The sequence below is a fragment of the Pseudophryne corroboree genome, chromosome 1, assembly GCF_028390025.1.
Source record: "Pseudophryne corroboree isolate aPseCor3 chromosome 1, aPseCor3.hap2, whole genome shotgun sequence".
NCBI classification, from domain to species: Eukaryota; Metazoa; Chordata; class Amphibia; order Anura; family Myobatrachidae; genus Pseudophryne; species Pseudophryne corroboree.
This window is the reverse complement of record NC_086444.1, coordinates 75101953-75129946: the sequence shown is the minus strand read 5'-3', so window position 1 is coordinate 75129946 and position 27994 is coordinate 75101953. Positions and strand designations below refer to the sequence as shown.

The 27994-nt window shown below is 47.8% G+C and overlaps 1 protein-coding gene across 1 annotated transcript in view; it reads right to left on the bottom strand.

The window, feature by feature from the left end:
* Window positions 1-27994, bottom strand: part of TTC23L (tetratricopeptide repeat domain 23 like) — a 126760-nt gene that overhangs the window by 25333 nt on the left and 73433 nt on the right. The window contains exons 8-9 of the mRNA XM_063925444.1: window positions 2660-2768; window positions 57-184 (exon numbers count right to left, since the gene is read on the bottom strand). Coding sequence (XP_063781514.1) covers window positions 57-184; window positions 2660-2768 — 237 coding nt within the window. The remainder of the gene's footprint in view (window positions 1-56; window positions 185-2659; window positions 2769-27994) is intronic.

Here is a 27994-nt window from a genome sequence, read left to right as displayed (position 1 = left end):
TGGCCATGTTTATCTAGTATTACAGTAAAATATCCGTACACAATCCCATCACATACCTGTGTGTTCCCGATCTGTATTAGCCATTTGCTAAATTCCATACAAGCGTTCAGTGTTTGCGGATGGTCAGGGCCCAGCACCACTTGGTAAGCACTGAGACTCTGTGTAAAGTACTTGTCTGCAGTTTCTAACAACAAGACCATAAGCATTAGATTAGTATCCGTCTAGAGTGCTGATGACTTACTGTAGCACCTGATGTCTAATGGTGCAGCGCCGCATTCTGAGAAACCAACCTTCATTTCTGTCTTTTATCACTTTACCAGTTACCAGTACGTCAAAATGACTAAACAACATAACAGTAATGTCAGCCCCGCCGGCTGTGTGTGCGCGAACGGAGAGACACTTTAATTGCTCTGTCTGGCGCCATCTAGTGGCCGCCGGTGTGCGGCACAGTTTAATTTCCCCCATAGAGGTGAGGAGCGTTAGTCTTTTATTTTATAGGATTCATGTAAACTTTCCAATTTTCCTAAAGGGGAGCTAAAAAAAAATGACAACAACATAAAACAGAGAATAATACACAAGGGAGGAGTCTAGATAAATGCGCACCTGTTAAAAAAAAAAGTATTGAGAAAATGGGACTTCAGATGGGAAAACAAAAACTGAGAAAGAAAAGGGTATTTCAACAGGTATCTCCATGATATTAGATATACTGGACGAAAATTAAAGTTAATTCTGTAGCATTCTCAGATAACGAGCCTGATTCAAGTGGTACACAAACCTGAAGGTTTACATACTACTCTGATGGCGGATGTGCCACGAATCCGCGGACCCGTTCGCCGCATGTTAAGAACTCATCCATCATTTTCACAGGCAGTCCCCCAAAGCCGCAGCACAATTCGCACTTTTGGAAAGCATATCAGGGAGACTGTGAAAGTAAAACCTATAAGTTTGGACGTGTACCGCTACATCTGAGAGGCGTGTCCTAACAGTGACTTACATCCAAATGTAAATGAGCCCCAAAGCAGCTAGTAAGATCTACTTGTTGATGAAAACACACCGATACGTCTTAGGACTTGCTCTTGTATTGTGTTTAGCAAGTGGTTCCATAAGAAACCTCAATATATGTAGCCATAGGGATCATTGGGGCAGATGTATGAAAGTGCACTGTGGGTTTTTACAGCCACAGCGCACGGAAAGCCTGCTAACGTCACGTGACCTCCACCTACATCCCGCCCCCACACTAACCCGACAGTCGGAATGCCGACCAACAGGAACTATTCTCACTCGTGGGTGTCCACGACACCCATAGAGTGGGAATAGAACCCGTGGCGACCTACGGTCGCCACCGAGCCCGCAATGCGCTTGCTGCACTCGCTTCCCATCCCCCACTGGGATTCCGCTGCCGGTATGCTGACCGCCGGTCTCCTGACTGCCGGTCAGCCACGCCACACCCATACTGAATGTATGAGTTTAATAAATGTATGCAATGAGAGGTCTTGTTACCATATTTATTGAACCACCCTATACTACTGTATATCTCTGATTTCTTTTTTCCCCCCAAGCATATAACAGCTACATAATGGGGATAAGGTGCAGTCAGGAAGATGGCTGGACTCTTCAGGGAGTCAGGGAGACTGCTGCTATTTCAGGGAGTCTCCCTCACAATCAGGGAGAGTTGGCAAGTATGGAGTGACATGCTGCGGCTGTTTTGGGCAATGGAGTCGACGGGGACCATTCCACGAAATGGAGGTATGTTACCCCCATTGTGTAGGCGTTCCTTGGCCAGGGTCCAATCATCATTTTTGTATATTTTTATATGTTCTTCAATATACTCTTTCATTGCTTATAGTTTCAAGTCCCACAAAGGGCACAGACTTTTATGCAGCATGGCTCCAGGAAAGATGTCATCCAATCTATGAGTTGGTAACTTATCTCCAGGTTTCATGACATATAAAAGCTTTATGACAAGCACAGTTATGGTTTGATGCACACGACTTGTTAACTGGACCCGCCCACAAGGATTATCTGATGTCACAGTCACAAATCACATGATAAGTAATGTAATGAGTGATGTCACAGAGAAGTGGAATCTCTATCATTGGGGGTCATTCCGAGTTGTTCGCTCGCAAGCTGCTTTTAGCAGCTTTGCACACGCTAAGCCGCCGCCTACTGGGAGTGAATCTTAGCTTATCAAAACTGCGAACGAAAGATTAGCAAAATTGCGAATAGACACTTCTTAGCAGTTTCTGAGTAGCTCCACACTTACTCGGCATCTGCGATCAGTTCAGTGCTTGTCGTTCCTGGTTTGACGTCACAAACACACCCAGCGTTCGCCCAGACACTCCTCCGTTTCTCCAGCCACTCCCGCGTTTTTCCCAGAAACGGTAGCGTTTTTTCGCACACACCCATAAAACGGCCAGTTTCCGCCCAGAAACACCCACTTCCTGTCAATCACATTACGATCACCAGAACGAAGAAAAAACCTCGTAATGCCGTGAGTAAAATACCTAACTGCATAGCAAATTTACTTGGCGCAGTCGCACTGCGGCCATTGCGCATGCGCATTAGCGACTAATCGCTCCGTTGCGAGAAAAAAATACAGAGCGAACAACTCGGAATGACCCCCATTGTCTATAGAATATATAAACGGTGTGTCACTTACCGCTATATTCAGAGTTTCCAGGAGCCGCATATGCTTTAGCTAACAGCAGCCCAGTCTGAGCGGCCTCTACACTGAGAGGTTTATATACAGCCTGGCAAATAGAATGGGCCTGTGGAGACACAATATCCATTACATATAAATGAGAACTAAAAACAGTGTTACACAAGAAAAAGCCAAGTTGCTCAATAATATATTACTCATAAAATAACTTAATAAGGGGGGAAGCTCAGTACAAGTGCATGTCCGGCTGGTAGCCAGTACATTGTACATGCCATAGCAAGACCTCCAGATTCTAACTCAAATTAGTCACCATTACCCACGAAAGCCCTCAGAAGCCCCACCCCTGCATACATCTTCAATTTCATATAATATATTTGTGCTGGATCTCTGCTCTGCACCTCTTCTGGTCTGTGGTACCTCACTTAACTATCTCCAAGACTTCTAATGATGCCATCGGTGGGTTAACAATCCATGCTGCCATTGGTGGTTAACATCAATGGCATGAAACCATTGACTGGGAACCATGAATGGTTTTGACCTTTTGATGGTCATCCCTGCAGTGGTAAACATCATGGCGGCGGGCCAATAAGCTAAACTACCCACACAAATGGGTATCCGGTCTCTAGGTCGGCCACACTTAGGTCGACAATGTCTAGGTCGACCACTATTGGTCGACAGTAAGTAGGTCGACAGGGTTTCTAGGTCGACATGGTCTCTAGGTCGACATGTACTAGGTTGACATGAGAGGTCAACATGAGTTATTCACAATTTTTTTCACTTTGTGTAACTTTTTCATACTTTACAATCCACGTGGACTACAATTGGGAACAGTAATTTGTGCCGAGTGCAGCGGTAGCGGACCGAGGCACCTTGCCCGAAGCATGGCGAGCAAAGCAACCCATGCGAGGGGACACGGTGCACTAATTGGGGTTCCCGGTCACTCTACGGAGAAAACGACACACAAAAAACACATGTCGACCTTTTGTCATGTCGACCTTGTTCATGTCGCCCTAGAGACCATGTCGACCTAGAAACCCTGTCGACCTACTTACTGTCGACCAATAGTGGTTGACCTAGACACTGTCGACCTTAGTGTGGTCGACCCTATGATCCACAACCCACAAATGCACCCTCACACCTAACATAACCCACCTACACTACTACTACTACTACTACTACTACTACTGTATCCATGCTATTAATGTTTACACCTGTTCTACAACCTATGCTACCCACCCTAATCCACACTCACATCCAAACTACTCCCACCTACAGTACACTACCCACACTAACGTCCCCTCACCGCTACCCTACTCCCACCTATACTACACACACTAATACACCGGGGCGATTTAAGAGAGGAGGAGGCCCGTGTGCTGCCTCCTTCATTTGGGCCACCTCCTCTTTGCCGGCAGCACAGAGAGTCTGAGCACTAGAAGGCTCAGACTCTAATGCGCATGCGCAGATCTCCGAGAAAATGGTGCGGCGGCCATTTTTCCACTGATCTCTCTACTGCGGATGGTCAGAACAACGTGAAAATGCCTGTTGTGCAATTTTCACAGAGTTTTAACAGCGTTGCTGATGTCGGCACGGGACTCCAGTGGGGCAGATTTTCCAAAAATGGGTGCAGAGTGTGTGGTGTGAGCCCCTCCTGGACTCAAGGGCCCGTGTGCACCACACACACTGCACCCATTATAGATACGTCAGTGCTAATACACCCTCACACCATTGACGTGCGGTGAGGTGAGGCACACCTACCCTACTCCTACCTATACTACACACTAATGCACCCTCACACCTACCCTACTCCCACCTATACTACACACTAATGCACCCTCACACCTACCCTACTCCCACCTATACTACACACACTAATGCACCCTCACACCTACCCTACTCCCACCTATACTACACACTAATACACCCTCACACCTACCCTACTCCCACCTATACTACACACACTAATACACCCTCACACCTACCCTACTCCCACCTATACTACACACACTAATGCACCCTCACACCTACCCTACTCCTACCTATACTACACACTAATGCACCCTCACACCTACCCTACTCCCACCTATACTACATACTAATGCACCCTCACACCTACCCTACTCCCACCTATACTACACACACTAATGCACCCTCACACCTACCCTACTCCTACCTATACTACACACTAATGCACTCTCACACCTACCGTACTCCTACCTATACTACCCACACTAATGCACCCTCACACCTACCCTACTCCCACCTATACTACACACACTAATGCACCCTCACACCTACCCTACTTCTACCTATACTACACACACTAATGCACCCTCACACCTACCCTACTCCCACCTATACTACACACACTAATACACCATCACACCTACCCTACTCCCACCTATACTACACACACTAATACACCCTCACACCTACCCTACTCCCACCTATACTACACACACTAATGCACCCTCACACCTACCCTACTCCCACCTATACTACACACACTAATACACTCTCACACCTACCCTACTTCTACCTATACTACACACACTAATACACCCTCACACCTACCCTACTCCTACCTATACTACACACTAATGCACCCTCACACCTACCCTACTCCTACCTATACTACACACACTAATACACCCTCACACCTACCCTACTCCCACCTATACTACTTACACTAATACACCCTCACACCTACCCTACTCCCACCTATACTACACACACTAATGCACCCTCACACCTACCCTACTCCCACCTATACTACACACTAATACACCCTCACACCTACCCTACTCCCACCTATACTACACACTAATACACCCTCACACCTACCCTACTCCCACCTATACTACACACACTAATGCACCCTCACACCTACCCTACTCCCACCTATACTACACACACTAATGCACCCTCACACCTACCCTACTCCCACCTATACTACACACACTAATGCACCCTCACACCTACCCTACTCCCACCTATACTACACACTAATACACCCTCACACCTACCCTACTCCCACCTATACTACACACACTAATGCACCCTCACACCTACCCTACTCCCACCTATACTACACACACTAATACACCCTCACACCTACCCTACTCCCACCTATACTACACACTAATACACCCTCACACCTACCCTACTCCCACCTATACTACACACACTAATGCACCCTCACACCTACCCTACTCCCACCTATACTACACACACTAATACACCCTCACACCTACCCTACTCCCACCTGTACTACACACTAATACACCCTCACACCTACCCTACTCCCACCTATACTACACACACTAATACACCCTCACACCTACCCTACTCCCACCTATACTACACACACTAATGCACCCTCACACCTACCCTACTCCTACCTATACTACACACTAATGCACCCTCACACCTACCCTACTCCCACCTATACTACATACTAATGCACCCTCACACCTACCCTACTCCCACCTATACTACACACACTAATGCACCCTCACACCTACCCTACTCCTACCTATACTACACACTAATGCACTCTCACACCTACCGTACTCCTACCTATACTACCCACACTAATGCACCCTCACACCTACCCTACTCCCACCTATACTACACACACTAATGCACCCTCACACCTACCCTACTTCTACCTATACTACACACACTAATGCACCCTCACACCTACCCTACTCCCACCTATACTACACACACTAATACACCATCACACCTACCCTACTCCCACCTATACTACACACACTAATACACCCTCACACCTACCCTACTCCCACCTATACTACACACACTAATGCACCCTCACACCTACCCTACTCCCACCTATACTACACACACTAATACACTCTCACACCTACCCTACTTCTACCTATACTACACACACTAATACACCCTCACACCTACCCTACTCCTACCTATACTACACACTAATGCACCCTCACACCTACCCTACTCCTACCTATACTACACACACTAATACACCCTCACACCTACCCTACTCCCACCTATACTACTTACACTAATACACCCTCACACCTACCCTACTCCCACCTATACTACACACACTAATGCACCCTCACACCTACCCTACTCCCACCTATACTACACACTAATACACCCTCACACCTACCCTACTCCCACCTATACTACACACTAATACACCCTCACACCTACCCTACTCCCACCTATACTACACACACTAATGCACCCTCACACCTACCCTACTCCCACCTATACTACACACACTAATGCACCCTCACACCTACCCTACTCCCACCTATACTACACACACTAATGCACCCTCACACCTACCCTACTCCCACCTATACTACACACTAATACACCCTCACACCTACCCTACTCCCACCTATACTACACACACTAATGCACCCTCACACCTACCCTACTCCCACCTATACTACACACACTAATACACCCTCACACCTACCCTACTCCCACCTATACTACACACTAATACACCCTCACACCTACCCTACTCCCACCTATACTACACACACTAATGCACCCTCACACCTACCCTACTCCCACCTATACTACACACACTAATACACCCTCACACCTACCCTACTCCCACCTGTACTACTCACACTAATACACCCTCACACCTACCCTACTCCCACCTATACTACACACACTAATGCACCCTCACACCTACCCTACTCCCACCTATACTACACACTAATGCACCCTCACACCTACCCTACTCCCACCTATACTACACACACTAATGCACCCTTACACCTACCCTACTCCCACCTATACTACACACTAATGCACCCTCACACCTACCCTACTCCCACCTATACTACCCACACTAATACACCCTCACACCTACCCTACTCCCACCTATACTACACACACTAATGCACCCTCACACCTACCCTACTCCCACCTATACTATCCACACTAATGCACCCTCACACCTACCCTACTCCCACCTATACTACACACACTAATGCACCCTCACACCTACCCTACTCCTACCTATACTACACACACAAATGCACCCTCACACCTACCCTACTCCCACCTATACTACACACACTAATGCACCCTCACACCTACCCTACTCCCACCTATACTACACACTAATACTCCCTCACACCTACCCTACTCCCACCTATACTACACACACTAATGCACCCTCACACCTACCCTACTCCCACCTATACTACACACACTAATGCACCCTCACACCTACCCTACTCCCACCTATACTACACACTAATGCACCATCACACCTACCCTACTCCCACCTATACTACCCACACTAATACACCCTCACACCTACCCTACTCCCACCTATACTACACACACTAATGCACCCTCACACCTACCCTACTCCCACCTATACTACACACTAATGCACCCTCACACCTACCCTACTCCCACCTATACTACACACACTAATGCACCCTCACACCTACCCTACTCCCACCTATACTACACACACTAATGCACCCTCACACCTACCCTACTCCCACCTATACTACACACACTAATGCACCCTCACACCTACCCTACTCCCACCTATACTACACACTAATGCACCCTCACACCTACCCTACTCCCACCTATACTACACACACTAATACACCCTCACACCTACCCTACTCCCACCTATACTACACACACTAATGCACCCTCACACCTACCCTACTCCCACCTATACTACACACTAATGCACCCTCACACCTACCCTACTCCCACCTATACTACACACACTAATGCACCCTCACACCTACCCTACTCCCATCTATACTACACACACTAATGCACCCTCACACCTACCCTACTCCCACCTATACTACATACTAATGCACCCTCACACCTACCCTACTCCCACCTATACTACACACACTAATGCACCCTCACACCTACCCTACTCCCACCTATACTACACACTAATACACCCTCACACCTACCCTACTCCCACCTATACTACACACACTAATGCACCCTCACACCTACCCTACTCCCACCTATACTACACACACTAATGCACCCTCACACCTACCCTACTCCCACCTATACTACACACTAATGCACCCTCACACCTACCCTACTCCCACCTATACTACACACTAATGCACCCTCACACCTACCCTACTCCCACCTATACTACACACACTAATGCACCCTCACACCTACCCTACTCCCACCTATACTACACACACTAATGCACCCTCACACCTACCCTACTCCCACCTATACTACACACACTAATGCACCCTCACACCTACCCTACTCCCACCTATACTACACACTAATGCACCCTCACACCTACCCTACTCCTACCTATACTACACACACTAATACACCCTCACACCTACCCTACTCCCACCTACACTACACACACTAATACACCCTCACACCTACCCTACTCCCACCTATACTACACACACTAATGCACCCTCACACCTACCCTACTCCTACCTATACTACACACACTAATACACCCTCACACCTACCCTACTCCCACCTATACTACTTACACTAATACACCCTCACACCTACCCTACTCCCACCTATACTACACACACTAATGCACCCTCACACCTACCCTACTCCCACCTATACTACACACTAATACACCCTCACACCTACCCTACTCCCACCTATACTACACACACTAATGCACCCTCACACCTACCCTACTCCCACCTATACTACACACACTAATGCACCCTCACACCTACCCTACTCCTACCTATACTACACACTAATACACCCTCACACCTACCCTACTCCCACCTATACTACACACACTAATGCACCCTCACACCTACCCTACTCCCACCTATACTACACACACTAATGCACCCTCACACCTACCCTACTCCCACCTATACTACACACACTAATGCACCCTCACACCTACCCTACTCCCACCTATACTACACACTAATACACCCTCACACCTACCCTACTCCCACCTATACTACACACACTAATGCACCCTCACACCTACCCTACTCCCACCTATACTACACACACTAATACACTCTCACACCTACCCTACTTCTACCTATACTACACACACTAATACACCCTCACACCTACCCTACTCCTACCTATACTACACACTAATGCACCCTCACACCTACCCTACTCCTACCTATACTACACACACTAATACACCCTCACACCTACCCTACTCCCACCTATACTACTTACACTAATATACCCTCACACCTACCCTACTCCCACCTATACTACACACACTAATGCACCCTCACACCTACCCTACTCCCACCTATACTACACACACTAATACACCCTCACACCTACCCTACTCCCACCTATACTACACAAACTAATGCACCCTCACACCTACCCTACTCCCACCTATACTACACACACTAATGCACCCTCACACCTACCCTACTCCTACCTATACTACACACTAATACACCCTCACACCTACCCTACTCCCACCTATACTACACACTAATGCACCCTCACACCTACCCTACTCCCACCTATACTACACACACTAATGCACCCTCACACCTACCCTACTCCCACCTATACTACACACTAATGCACCCTCACACCTACCCTACTCCCAGCTATACTACCCACACTAATGCACCCTCACACCTACCCTACTCCCACCTATACTACACACACTAATGCACCCTCACACCTACCCTACTCCCACCTATACTACACACTAATGCACCCTCACACCTACCCTACTCCCACCTATACTACCCACACTAATACACCCTCACACCTACCCTACTCCCACCTATACTACACACACTAATGCACCCTCACACCTACCCTACTCCCACCTATACTACACACTAATACACCCTCACACCTACCCTACTCCCACCTATACTACACACACTAATGCACCCTCACACCTACCCTACTCCCACCTATACTACACACACTAATGCACCCTCACACCTACCCTACTCCCACCTATACTACACACTAATGCACCCTCACACCTACCCTACTCCCACCTATACTACCCACACTAATACACCCTCACACCTACCCTACTCCCACCTATACTACACACACTAATGCACCCTCACACCTACCCTACTCCCACCTATGCTACACACTAATGCACCCTCACACCTACCCTACTCCCACCTATACTACACACACTAATGCACCCTCACACCTACCCTACTCCCACCTATACTACACACACTAATGCACCCTCACACCTACCCTACTCCCACCTATACTACACACTAATGCACCCTCACACCTACCATACTCCCACCTATACTACACACACTAATGCACCCTCACACCTACCCTACTCCCACCTATACTACACACACTAATGCACCCTCACACCTACCCTACTCCCACCTATGCTATACACTAATGCACCCTCACACCTACCCTACTCCCACCTATACTACACACACTAATGCACCCTCACACCTACCCTACTCCCACCTATACTACACACACTAATGCACCCTCACACCTACCCTACTCCCACCTATACTACACACTAATGCACCCTCACACCTACCCTACTCCCACCTATACTACACACTAATGCACCCTCACACCTACCCTACTCCCACCTATACTACACACACTAATGCACCCTCACACCTACCCTACTCCCACCTATACTACACACACTAATGCACCCTCACACCTACCCTACTCCCACCTATACTACACACTAATGCACCCTCACACCTACCCTACTCCCACCTATACTACACACTAATGCATCCTCACACCTACCCTACTCCCACCTATACTACACACACTAATGCACCCTCACACCTACCCTACTCCCACCTATACTACACACTAATGCACCCTCACACCTACCCTACTCCCACCTATACTACACACACTAATGCACCTTCACACCTACCCTACTCCCACCTATACTACACACACTAATGCACCCTCACACCTACCCTACTCCCACCTATACTACACACTAATACACTCTCACACCTACCCTACTCCCACCTATACTACACACACTAATGCACCCTCACACCTACCCTACTCCCACCTATACTACACACACTAATGCACCCTCACACCTACCCTACTCCCACCTATACTACACACTAATGCACCCTCACACCTACCCTACTCCTACCTATACTACACACACTAATACACCCGCACACCTACCCTACTCCTACCTATACTACCCACTAATACACCCTCACACCTACCCTACTCCTACCTATACTACACACACTAATGCACCCTCACACCTACCCTACTCCTACCTATACTACACACTAATGCACCCTCACACCTACCCTACTCCCACCTATACTACACACTAATGCACCCTCACACCTACCCTACTCCTACCTATACTACACACACTAATACACCCGCACACCTACCCTACTCCTACCTATACTACCCACTAATACACCCTCACACCTACCCTACTCCTACCTATACTACACACTAATGCACCCTCACACCTACCCCACTCCTACCTATACTACACACACTAATGCACCCTCACACCTACCCTACTCCTACCTATACTACACACTAATGCACCCTCACACCTACCCTACTCCCACCTATACTACACACTAATGCACCCTCACACCTACCCTACTCCTACCTATACTACACACTAATACACCCTCACACCTACCCTACTCCTACCTATACTACTTACACTAATACACCCTCACACCTACCCTACTCCCACTTATACTACACACTAATACACCCTCACACCTACCCTACTCCTACCTATACTACACACTAATGCACCCTCACACATACCCTACTCCCACCTATACTACACACTAATACACCCTCACACCTACCCTACTCCTACCTATACTACTTACACTAATACACCCTCACACCTACCCTACTCCCACCTATACTACACACTAATACACCCTCACACCTACCCTACTCCTACCTATACTACACACTAATACACCCTCACACCTACCCTACTCCTACCTATACTACACACACTAATGCACCCTCACACCTACCCTACTCCCACCTATACTACACACTAATGCACCCTCACACCTACCCTACTCCCACCTATACTACCCACACTAATACACCCTCACACCTACCCTACTCCCACCTATACTACACACACTAATGCACCCTCACACCTACCCTACTCCCACCTATACTACACACTAATGCACCCTCACACCTACCCTACTCCCACCTATACTACACACACTAATGCACCCTCACACCTACCCTACTCCCACCTATACTACACACTAATGCACCCTCACACCTACCCTACTCCCACCTATACTACACACACTAATGCACCCTCACACCTACCCTACTCCCACCTATACTACACTCTAATACACCCTCACACCTACCCTACTCCCACCTATACTACACACACTAATGCACCCTCACACCTACCCTACTCCCACCTATACTACACACACTAATGCACCCTCACACCTACCCTACTCCCACCTATACTACACACTAATGCACCCTCACACCTACCCTACTCCCACCTATACTACACACTAATGCACCCTCACACCTACCCTACTCCCACCTATACTACACACACTAATGCACCCTCACACCTACCCTACTCCCACCTATACTACACACACTAATGCACCCTCACACCTACCCTACTCCCACCTATACTACACACTAATACACTCTCACACCTACACTACTCCCACCTATACTACACACACTAATGCACCCTCACACCTACCCTACTCCCACCTAGACTACACTCACTAATGCACCCTCACACCTACCCTACTCCCACCTATACTACACACTAATGCACCCTCACACCTACCCTACTCCTACCTATACTACACACACTAATACACCCGCACACCTACCCTACTCCTACCTATACTACCCACTAATACACCCTCACACCTACCCTACTCCTACCTATACTACACACTAATGCACCCTCACACCTACCCTACTCCTACCTATACTACACACACTAATGCACCCTCACACCTACCCTACTCCCACCTATACTACACACTAATGCACCCTCACACCTACCCTACTCCTACCTATACTACACACTAATGCACCTTCACACCTACCCTACTCCCACCTATACTACACACTAATGCACCCTCACACCTACCCTACTCCTACCTATACTACACACACTAATACACCCGCACACCTACCCTACTCCTACCTATACTACCCACTAATACACCCTCACACCTACCCTACTCCTACCTATACTACACACTAATGCACCCTCACACCTACCCTACTCCCACCTATACTACACACACTAATGCACCCTCACACCTACCCTACTCCCACTTATACTACACACTAATGCACCCTCACACCTACCCTACTCCTACCTATACTACACACACTAATGCACCCTCACACCTACCCTACTCCCACCTATACTACACACTGATGCACCCTCACACCTACCCTACTCCCACCTATACTACACACTAATGCACCCTCACACCTACCCTACTCCTACCTATACTACACACTAATACACCCTCACACCTACCCTACTCCTACCTATACTACTTACACTAATACACCCTCACACCTACCCTACTCCCACCTATACTACACACTAATACAGCCTCACACCTACCCTACTCCTACCTATACTACACACTAATGCACCCTCACACCTACCCTACTCCCACCTATACTACACACTAATACACCCTCACACCTACCCTACTCCTACCTATACTACTTACACTAATACACCCTCACACCTACCCTACTCCCACCTATACTACACACTAATACACCCTCACACCTACCCTACTCCTACCTATACTACTTACACTAATACACCCTCACACCTACCCTACTCCCTCCTATACTATCCACACTAATACACCCTCACACCTCCCCTACTCCCACCTATACTACTTACACTAATGCACCCTCACACCTACCCTACTCCCACCTATACTACCCACACTAATACACCCTTACACCTACCCTACTCCTACCTATACTACCCACACTAATACACCCTCACACCTACCCTACTTCTACCTATACTACACACACTAATACACCCTCGCACCTACCCTACTTCTACCTATACTACACACACTAATACACCCTCACACCTACCCTACTCCTACCTATACTACACACTAATACACCCTCACACCTACCCTACTCCTACCTATACTACTTACACTAATACACCCTCACACCTACCCTACTCCCACCTATACTATCCACACTAATACACCCTCACACCTACCCTACTCCTACCTATACTACACACTAATACACCCTCACACCTACCCTACTCCTACCTATACTACTTACACTAATGCACCCTCACACCTACCCTACTCCCACCTATACTACACACACTAATGCACCCTCACACCTACCCTACTCCCACCTATACTACACACTAATACACCCTCACACCTACCCTACTCCTACCTATACTACACACACTAATAGACCCTCACACCTACCCTACTCCCACCTATACTATCCACACTAATACACCCTCACACCTACCCTACTCCTACCTATACTACACACTAATACACCCTCACACCTACCCTACTCCTACCTATACTACACACTAATACACCCTCACACCTACCCTACTCCCACCTATACTATCCACACTAATGCACCCTCACACCTACCCTACTCCCACCTATACTACACACACTAATGCACCCTCACACCTACCCTACTCCCACCTATACTACACACACTAATGCACCCTCACACCTACCCTACTCCCACCTATACTACACACTAATACACTCTCACACCTACCCTACTCCCACCTATACTACACACACTAATGCACCCTCACACCTACCCTACTCCCACCTATACTACACACACTAATGCACCCTCACACCTACCCTACTCCCACCTATACTACACACTAATGCACCCTCACACCTACCCTACTCCTACCTATACTACACACACTAATACACCCGCACACCTACCCTACTCCTACCTATACTACCCACTAATACACCCTCACACCTACCCTACTCCTACCTATACTACACACACTAATGCACCCTCACACCTACCCTACTCCTACCTATACTACACACTAATGCACCCTCACACCTACCCTACTCCCACCTATACTACACACTAATGCACCCTCACACCTACCCTACTCCTACCTATACTACACACACTAATACACCCGCACACCTACCCTACTCCTACCTATACTACCCACTAATACACCCTCACACCTACCCTACTCCTACCTATACTACACACTAATGCACCCTCACACCTACCCCACTCCTACCTATACTACACACACTAATGCACCCTCACACCTACCCTACTCCTACCTATACTACACACTAATGCACCCTCACACCTACCCTACTCCCACCTATACTACACACTAATGCACCCTCACACCTACCCTACTCCTACCTATACTACACACTAATACACCCTCACACCTACCCTACTCCTACCTATACTACTTACACTAATACACCCTCACACCTACCCTACTCCCACTTATACTACACACTAATACACCCTCACACCTACCCTACTCCTACCTATACTACACACTAATGCACCCTCACACATACCCTACTCCCACCTATACTACACACTAATACACCCTCACACCTACCCTACTCCTACCTATACTACTTACACTAATACACCCTCACACCTACCCTACTCCCACCTATACTACACACTAATACACCCTCACACCTACCCTACTCCTACCTATACTACACACTAATACACCCTCACACCTACCCTACTCCTACCTATACTACACACACTAATGCACCCTCACACCTACCCTACTCCCACCTATACTACACACTAATGCACCCTCACACCTACCCTACTCCCACCTATACTACCCACACTAATACACCCTCACACCTACCCTACTCCCACCTATACTACACACACTAATGCACCCTCACACCTACCCTACTCCCACCTATACTACACACTAATGCACCCTCACACCTACCCTACTCCCACCTATACTACACACACTAATGCACCCTCACACCTACCCTACTCCCACCTATACTACACACTAATGCACCCTCACACCTACCCTACTCCCACCTATACTACACACACTAATGCACCCTCACACCTACCCTACTCCCACCTATACTACACTCTAATACACCCTCACACCTACCCTACTCCCACCTATACTACACACACTAATGCACCCTCACACCTACCCTACTCCCACCTATACTACACACACTAATGCACCCTCACACCTACCCTACTCCCACCTATACTACACACTAATGCACCCTCACACCTACCCTACTCCCACCTATACTACACACTAATGCACCCTCACACCTACCCTACTCCCACCTATACTACACACACTAATGCACCCTCACACCTACCCTACTCCCACCTATACTACACACACTAATGCACCCTCACACCTACCCTACTCCCACCTATACTACACACTAATACACTCTCACACCTACACTACTCCCACCTATACTACACACACTAATGCACCCTCACACCTACCCTACTCCCACCTAGACTACACTCACTAATGCACCCTCACACCTACCCTACTCCCACCTATACTACACACTAATGCACCCTCACACCTACCCTACTCCTACCTATACTACACACACTAATACACCCGCACACCTACCCTACTCCTACCTATACTACCCACTAATACACCCTCACACCTACCCTACTCCTACCTATACTACACACTAATGCACCCTCACACCTACCCTACTCCTACCTATACTACACACACTAATGCACCCTCACACCTACCCTACTCCCACCTATACTACACACTAATGCACCCTCACACCTACCCTACTCCTACCTATACTACACACTAATGCACCTTCACACCTACCCTACTCCCACCTATACTACACACTAATGCACCCTCACACCTACCCTACTCCTACCTATACTACACACACTAATACACCCGCACACCTACCCTACTCCTACCTATACTACCCACTAATACACCCTCACACCTACCCTACTCCTACCTATACTACACACTAATGCACCCTCACACCTACCCTACTCCCACCTATACTACACACACTAATGCACCCTCACACCTACCCTACTCCCACTTATACTACACACTAATGCACCCTCACACCTACCCTACTCCTACCTATACTACACACACTAATACACCCTCACACCTACCCTACTCCCACCTATACTACACACTAATACAGCCTCACACCTACCCTACTCCTACCTATACTACACACTAATGCACCCTCACACCTACCCTACTCCCACCTATACTACACACTAATACACCCTCACACCTACCCTACTCCTACCTATACTACTTACACTAATACACCCTCACACCTACCCTACTCCCACCTATACTACACACTAATACACCCTCACACCTACCCTACTCCTACCTATACTACTTACACTAATACACCCTCACACCTACCCTACTCCCTCCTATACTATCCACACTAATACACCCTCACACCTCCCCTACTCCCACCTATACTACTTACACTAATGCACCCTCACACCTACCCTACTCCCACCTATACTACCCACACTAATACACCCTTACACCTACCCTACTCCTACCTATACTACCCACACTAATACACCCTCACACCTACCCTACTTCTACCTATACTACACACACTAATACACCCTCGCACCTACCCTACTTCTACCTATACTACACACACTAATACACCCTCACACCTACCCTACTCCTACCTATACTACACACTAATACACCCTCACACCTACCCTACTCCTACCTATACTACTTACACTAATACACCCTCACACCTACCCTACTCCCACCTATACTATCCACACTAATACACCCTCACACCTACCCTACTCCTACCTATACTACACACTAATACACCCTCACACCTACCCTACTCCTACCTATACTACTTACACTAATGCACCCTCACACCTACCCTACTCCCACCTATACTACACACACTAATGCACCCTCACACCTACCCTACTCCCACCTATACTACACACTAATACACCCTCACACCTACCCTACTCCTACCTATACTACACACACTAATAGACCCTCACACCTACCCTACTCCCACCTATACTATCCACACTAATACACCCTCACACCTACCCTACTCCTACCTATACTACACACTAATACACCCTCACACCTACCCTACTCCTACCTATACTACACACTAATACACCCTCACACCTACCCTACTCCCACCTATACTATCCACACTAATGCACCCTCACACCTACCCTACTCCCACCTATACTACACACACTAATGCACCCTCACACCTACCCTACTCCTACCTATACTACACACACAAATGCACCCTCACACCTACCCTACTCCTACCTATACTACACACACAAATGCACCCTCACACCTACCCTACTCCCACCTATACTACACACTAATACACCCTCACACCTGCCCTACTCCCACCTATACTACACACTAATACACCCTCACACCTACCCTACTCCCACCTATACTACCCACACTAATACACCCTCACACCTACCCTACTCCCACCTATACTACACACACTAATGCACCCTCACACCTACCCTACTCCTACCTATACTACCCACACTAATACACCCTCACACCGACCCTACTCCTACCTATACTACACACTAATACACCCTCACACCTACCCTACTCCCACCTATACTACACACACTAATACACCCTCACACCTACCCTACTCCTACCTATACTACCCACACAAATGCACCCTCACACCTACCCTACTCCCACCTATACTACCCACACTAATACACCCTCACACCTACCTTACTCCCACCTATACTACCTACACTAATGCACCCTCACACCTACCCTACTTCTACCTATACTACACACACTAATACACTCTCACACCTACCCTACTTCTACCTATACTACCCGCACTAATACACCCTCACACCTACCCTACTCCTACCTATACTACCCGCACTAATACACCCTCACACCTACCCTACTCCTACCTATACTACACACTAATACACCCTCACACCTACCCTACTCCCACCTATACTACACACACTAATACACCCTCACACCTACCCTACTCCCACCTATACTACACACACTAATGCACCCTCACACCTTCCCTACTCCTACCTATACTACACACACTAATGCACCCTCACACCTACCCTACTCCCACCTATACTACACACTAATACACCCTCACACCTACCCTTCTCCTACCTATACTACACACTAATACACCCTCACACCTACCCTACTCCTACCTATACTACACACTAATGCACCCTCACACCTACCCTACTCCCACCTATACTACACACACTAATGCACCCTCACACCTACCCTACTCCCACCTATACTACACACACTAATGCACCCTCACACCTACCATACTCCCACCTATACTACACACTAATGCACCCTCACACCTACCCTACTCCTACCTATACTACACACTAATGCACCCTCACACCTACCCTACTCCCATCTATACTACACACACTAATGCACCCTCACACCTACCCTACTTCTACCTATACTACACACTAATGCACCCTCACACCTACCCTACTCCTACCTATACTACACACTAATGCACCCTCACACCTACCCTACTTCTACCTATACTACACACTAATGCACCCTCACACCTACCCTACTCCGACCTATACTACACACTAATGCACCCTCACACCTACCCTACTCCCACCTATACTACACACACTAATGCACCCTCACACCTACCCTACTCCTACCTATACTACACACTAATGCACCCTCACACCTACCCTACTCCCACCTATACTACACACACTAATGCACCCTCACACCTACCCTACTCCTACCTATACTACACACTAATGCACCCTCACACCTACCCTACTCCCACCTATACTACACACTAATGCACCCTCACACCTACCCTACTCCTACCTATACTACACACTAATGCACCCTCACACCTACCCTACTCCCACCTATACTACACACACTAATGCACCCTCACACCTACCCTACTTCTACCTATGCTACACACTAATGCACCCCTCACACCTACCCTACTCCTACCTATACTACACACTAATGCACCCTCACACCTACCCTACTCCTACCTATACTACACACTAATGCACCCTCACACCTACCCTACTTCTACCTATACTACACACTAATGCACCCTCACACCTACCCCACTCCTACCTATACTACACACTAATGCACCCTCACACCTACCCTACTCCCACCTATACTACACACACTAATGCACCCTCACACCTACCCTACTCCTACCTATACTACACACTAATGCACCCTCACACCTACCCTACTCCCACCTATACTACACACACTAATGCACCCTCACACCTACCCTACTCCTACCTATACTACACACTAATGCACCCTCACACCTACCCTACTCCCACCTATACTACACACACTAATGCACCCTCACACCTACCCTACTTCTACCTATACTACACACTAATGCACCCTCACACCTACTCTACTCCTACCTATACTACACACTAATGCACCCTCACACCTACCCTACTCCTACCTATACTACACACACTAATACACCCGCACACCTACCCTACTCCTACCTATACTACCCACACTAATACATTATCACACCTACCCTACTCCTACCTATACTACACACACTAATACACTCTCACACCTACCCTACTCCCACCTATACTACACACACTAATACACTCTCACACCTACCCTACTCCCACCTATACTACCCACACTAATACACCCTCACACCTACCCTACTCCCACCTATACTACACACACTAATGCACCCTCACACCTACCCTACTTCTACCTATACTACACACACTAATACACTCTCACACCTACCCTACGTCTACCTATACTACACACACTAATACACTCTCACACCTACCCTACTCCTACCTATACTACACACACTAATACACTCTCACACCTGCCCTACTCCTACCTATACTACCTACACTAATGCACCCTCACACCTACCCTACTCCTACCTATACTACCCACACTAATACACCCTCACACCTACCCTACTCCCACCTATACTACCTACACTAATGCACCCTCACACCTACCCTACTTCTACCTATACTACACACACTAATACACTCTCACACCTACCCTACTTCTACCTATACTACCCGCACTAATACACCCTCACACCTACCCTACTCCTACCTATACTACCCGCACTAATACACCCTCACACCTACCCTACTTCTACCTATACTACACACACTAATACACTCTCACACCTACCCTACTCCTACCTATACTACCTACACTAATGCACCCTCACACCTACCCTACTCCTACATATACTACCCACACTAATACACCCTCACACCTACCCTACTCCCACCTATACTACACACACTAATACACCCTCACACCTACCCTACTCCTACCTATACTACACACTAATACACCCTCACACCTACCCTACTCCCACCTATACTACCTACACTAATGCACCCTCACACCTACCCTACTCCTACCTATACTACACACACTAATACACCCTCACACCTACCCTACTCCTACCTATACTACACACTAATGCACCCTCACACCTACCCTACTCCCACCTATACTACACACACTAATGCACCCTCACACCTACCCTACTTCTACCTATACTACACACACTAATACACCCTCACACCTACCCTACTCCTACCTATACTACACACTAATACACCCTCACACCTACCCTACTCCCACCTATACTACCTACACTAATGCACCCTCACACCTACCCTACTCCTACCTATACTACACACACTAATACACCCTCACACCTACCCTACTTCTACCTATACTACACACTAATGCACCCTCACACCTACCCTACTCCTACCTATACTACACACTAATGCACCCTCACACCTACCCTACTCCTACCTATACTACACACTAATGCACCCTCACTCCTACTCTACTTCTACCTATACTACACACTAATGCACCCTCACACCTACCCTACTCCTACCTATACTACACACTAATGCACCCTCACACCTACCCTACTCCCACCTATACTACACTCACTAATGCACCCTCACACCTACCCTACTCCCACCTATACTACACACTAATGCACCCTCACACCTACCCTACTCCTACCTATACTACACACACTAATACACCCGCACACCTACCCTACTCCTACCTATACTACCCACTAATACACCCTCACACCTACCCTACTCCTACCTATACTACACACTAATGCACCCTCACACCTACCCTACTCCTACCTATACTACACACACTAATGCACCCTCACACCTACCCTACTCCCACCTATACTACACACTAATGCACCCTCACACCTACCCTACTCCTACCTATACTACACACTAATGCACCCTCACACCTACCCTACTCCCACCTATACTACACACTAATGCACCCTCACACCTACCCTACTCCTACCTATACTACACACACTAATACACCCGCACACCTACCCTACTCCTACCTATACTACCCACTAATACACCCTCACACCTACCCTACTCCTACCTATACTACACACTAATGCACCCTCACACCTACCCTACTCCCACCTATACTACACACACTAATGCACCCTCACACCTACCCTACTCCCACCTATACTACACACTAATGCACCCTCACACCTACCCTACTCCTACCTATACTACACACACTAATGCACCCTCACACCTACCCTACTCCCACCTATACTACACACTAATGCACCCTCACACCTACCCTACTCCCACCTATACTACACACTAATGCACCCTCACACCTACCCTACTCCTACCTATACTACACACTAATACACCCTCACACCTACCCTACTCCTACCTATACTACTTACACTAATACACCCTCACACCTACCCTACTACCACCTATACTACACAGTAATACAGCCTCACACCTACCCTACTCCTACCTATACTACACACTAATACACCCGCACACCTACCCTACTCCTACCTATACTACACACACTAATACACCCGCACACCTACCCTACTCCTACCTATACTACCCACACTAATACACCCTCACACCTACCCTACTCCCACCTATACTACACACTAATACACCCTCACACCTACCCTACTCCTACCTATACTACTTACACTAATACACCCTCACACCTACCCTACTCCCACCTATACTATCCACACTAATACACCCTCACACCTACCCTACTCCCACCTATACTACACACTAATACACCCTCACACCTACCCTACTCCTACCTATACTATCCACACTAATACACCCTCACACCTCCCCTACTCCCACCTATACTACTTACACTAATGCACCCTCACACCTACCCTACTCCCACCTATACTACCCACACTAATACACCCTTACACCTACCCTACTCCTACCTATACTACCCACACTAATACACCCTCACACCTACCCTACTTCTACCTATACTACACACACTAATACACCCTCGCACCTACCCTACTTCTACCTATACTACACACACTAATACACCCTCACACCTACCCTACTCCTACCTATACTACACACTAATACACCCTCACACCTACCCTACTCCTACCTATACTACTTACACTAATACACCCTCACACCTACCCTACTCCCACCTATACTATCCACACTAATACACCCTCACACCTCCCCTACTCCTACCTATACTACACACTAATACACCCTCACACCTACCCTACTCCTACCTATTCTACTTACACTAATGCACCCTCACACCTACCCTACTCCCACCTATACTACACACACTAATGCACCCTCACACCTACCCTACTCCCACCTATACTACACACTAATACACCCTCACACCTACCCTACTCCTACCTATACTACACACACTAATAGACCCTCACACCTACCCTACTCCCACCTATACTATCCACACTAATACACCCTCACACCTACCCTACTCCTACCTATACTACACACTAATACACCCTCACACCTACCCTACTCCTACCTATACTACACACTAATACACCCTCACACCTACCCTACTCCCACCTATACTATCCACACTAATGCACCCTCACACCTACCCTACTCCCACCTATACTACACACACTAATGCACCCTCACACCTACCCTACTCCTACCTATACTACACACACAAATGCACCCTCACACCTACCCTACTCCTACCTATACTACACACTAATACACCCTCACACCAACCGTACTCCTACCTATACTACACACACAAATGCACCCTCACACCTACCCTACTCCCACCTATACTACACACTAATACACCCTCACACCTACCCTACTCCCACCTATACTACACACTAATACACCCTCACACCTACCCTACTCCCACCTATACTACACACACTAATACACCCTCACACCTACCCTACTCCCACCTATACTACCCACACTAATACACCCTCACACCTACCCTACTCCCACCTATACTACACACACTAATGCACCCTCACACCTACCCTACTCCTACCTATACTACCCACACTAATACACCCTCACACCTACCCTACTCCTACCTATACTACACACTAATACACCCTCACACCTACCCTACTCCCACCTATACTACACACACTAATACACCCTCACACCTACCCTACTCCTACCTATACTACCCACACAAATGCACCCTCACACCTACCCTACTCCCACCTATACTACCCACACTAATACACCCTCACACCTACCTTACTCCCACCTATACTACCTACACTAATGCACCCTCACACCTACCCTACTTCTACCTATACTACACACACTAATACACTCTCACACCTACCCTACTTCTACCTATACTACCTGCACTAATACACCCTCACACCTACCCTACTCCTACCTATACTACCCGCACTAATACACCCTCACACCTACCCTACTCCTACCTATACTACACACTAATACACCCTCACACCTACCCTACTCCCACCTATACTACACACACTAATGCACCCTCACACCTACCCTACTCCCACCTATACTACACACACTAATGCACCCTCACACCTTCCCTACTCCTACCTATACTACACACACTAATGCACCCTCACACCTACCCTACTCCCACCTATACTACACACTAATACACCCTCACACCTACCCTACTCCTACCTATACTACACACTAATACACCCTCACACCTACCCTACTCCTACCTATACTACACACTAATGCACCCTCACACCTACCCTACTCCCACCTATACTACACACACTAATGCACCCTCACACCTACCCTACTCCCACCTATACTACACACACTAATGCACCCTCACACCTACCATACTCCCACCTATACTACACACTAATGCACCCTCACACCTACCCTACTCCTACCTATACTACACACTAATGCACCCTCACACCTACCCTACTCCCACCTATACTACACACACTAATGCACCCTCACACCTACCCTACTTCTACCTATACTACACACTAATGCACCCTCACACCTACCCTACTCCTACCTATACTACACACTAATGCACCCTCACACCTACCCTATTCCTACCTATACTACACACTAATGCACCCTCACACCTACCCTACTTCTACCTATACTACACACTAATGCACCCTCACACCTACCCTACTCCGACCTATACTACACACTAATGCACCCTCACACCTACCCTACTCCCACCTATACTACACACACTAATGCACCCTCACACCTACCCTACTCCTACCTATACTACACACTAATGCACCCTCACACCTACCCTACTCCCACCTATACTACACACACTAATGCACCCTCACACCTACCCTACTCCTACCTATACTACACACTAATGCACCCTCACACCTACCCTACTCCCACCTATACTACACACTAATGCACCCTCACACCTACCCTACTCCTACCTATACTACACACTAATGCACCCTCACACCTACCCTACTCCCACCTATACTACACACACTAATGCACCCTCACACCTACCCTACTTCTACCTATACTACACACTAATGCACCCTCACACCTACCCTACTCCTACCTATACTACACACTAATGCACCCTCACACCTACCCTACTCCTACCTATACTACACACTAATCCACCCTCACACCTACCCTACTTCTACCTATACTACACACTAATGCACCCTCACACCTACCCCACTCCTACCTATACTACACACTAATGCACCCTCACACCTACCCTACTCCCACCTATACTACACACACTAATGCACCCTCACACCTACCCTACTCCTACCTATACTACACACTAATGCACCCTCACACCTACCCTACTCCCACCTATACTACCCACACTAATGCACCCTCACACCTACCCTACTCCTACCTATACTACACACTAATGCACCCTCACACCTACCCTACTCCCACCTATACTACACACACTAATACACTCTCACACCTACCCTACTCCCACCTATACTACCCACACTAATACACCCTCACACCTACCCTACTCCCACCTATACTACACACACTAATGCACCCTCACACCTACCCTACTTCTACCTATACTACACACTAATGCACCCTCACACCTACTCTACTCCTACCTATACTACACACTAATGCACCCTCACACCTACCCTACTCCTACCTATACTACCCACACTAATACATTATCACACCTACCCTACTCCTACCTATACTACACACACTAATACACTCTCACACCTACCCTACTCCCACCTATACTACACACACTAATACACTCTCACACCTACCCTACTCCCACCTATACTACCCACACTAATACACCCTCACACCTACCCTACTCCCACCTATACTACACACACTAATGCACCCTCACACCTACCCTACTTCTACCTATACTACACACACTAATACACTCTCACACCTACCCTACTTCTACCTATACTACACACACTAATACACTCTCACACTCACCCTACTCCTACCTATACTACACACTAATACACCCTCACACCTACTCTACTCCTACCTATACTACACACTAATGCACCCTCACACCTACCCTACTCCTACCTATACTACCCACACTAATACATTATCACACCTACCCTACTCCTACCTATACTACACACACTAATACACTCTCACACCTACCCTACTCCCACCTATACTACACACACTAATACACTCTCACACCTACCCTACTCCCACCTATACTACCCACACTAATACACCCTCACACCTACCCTACTCCCACCTATACTACACACACTAATGCACCCTCACACCTAC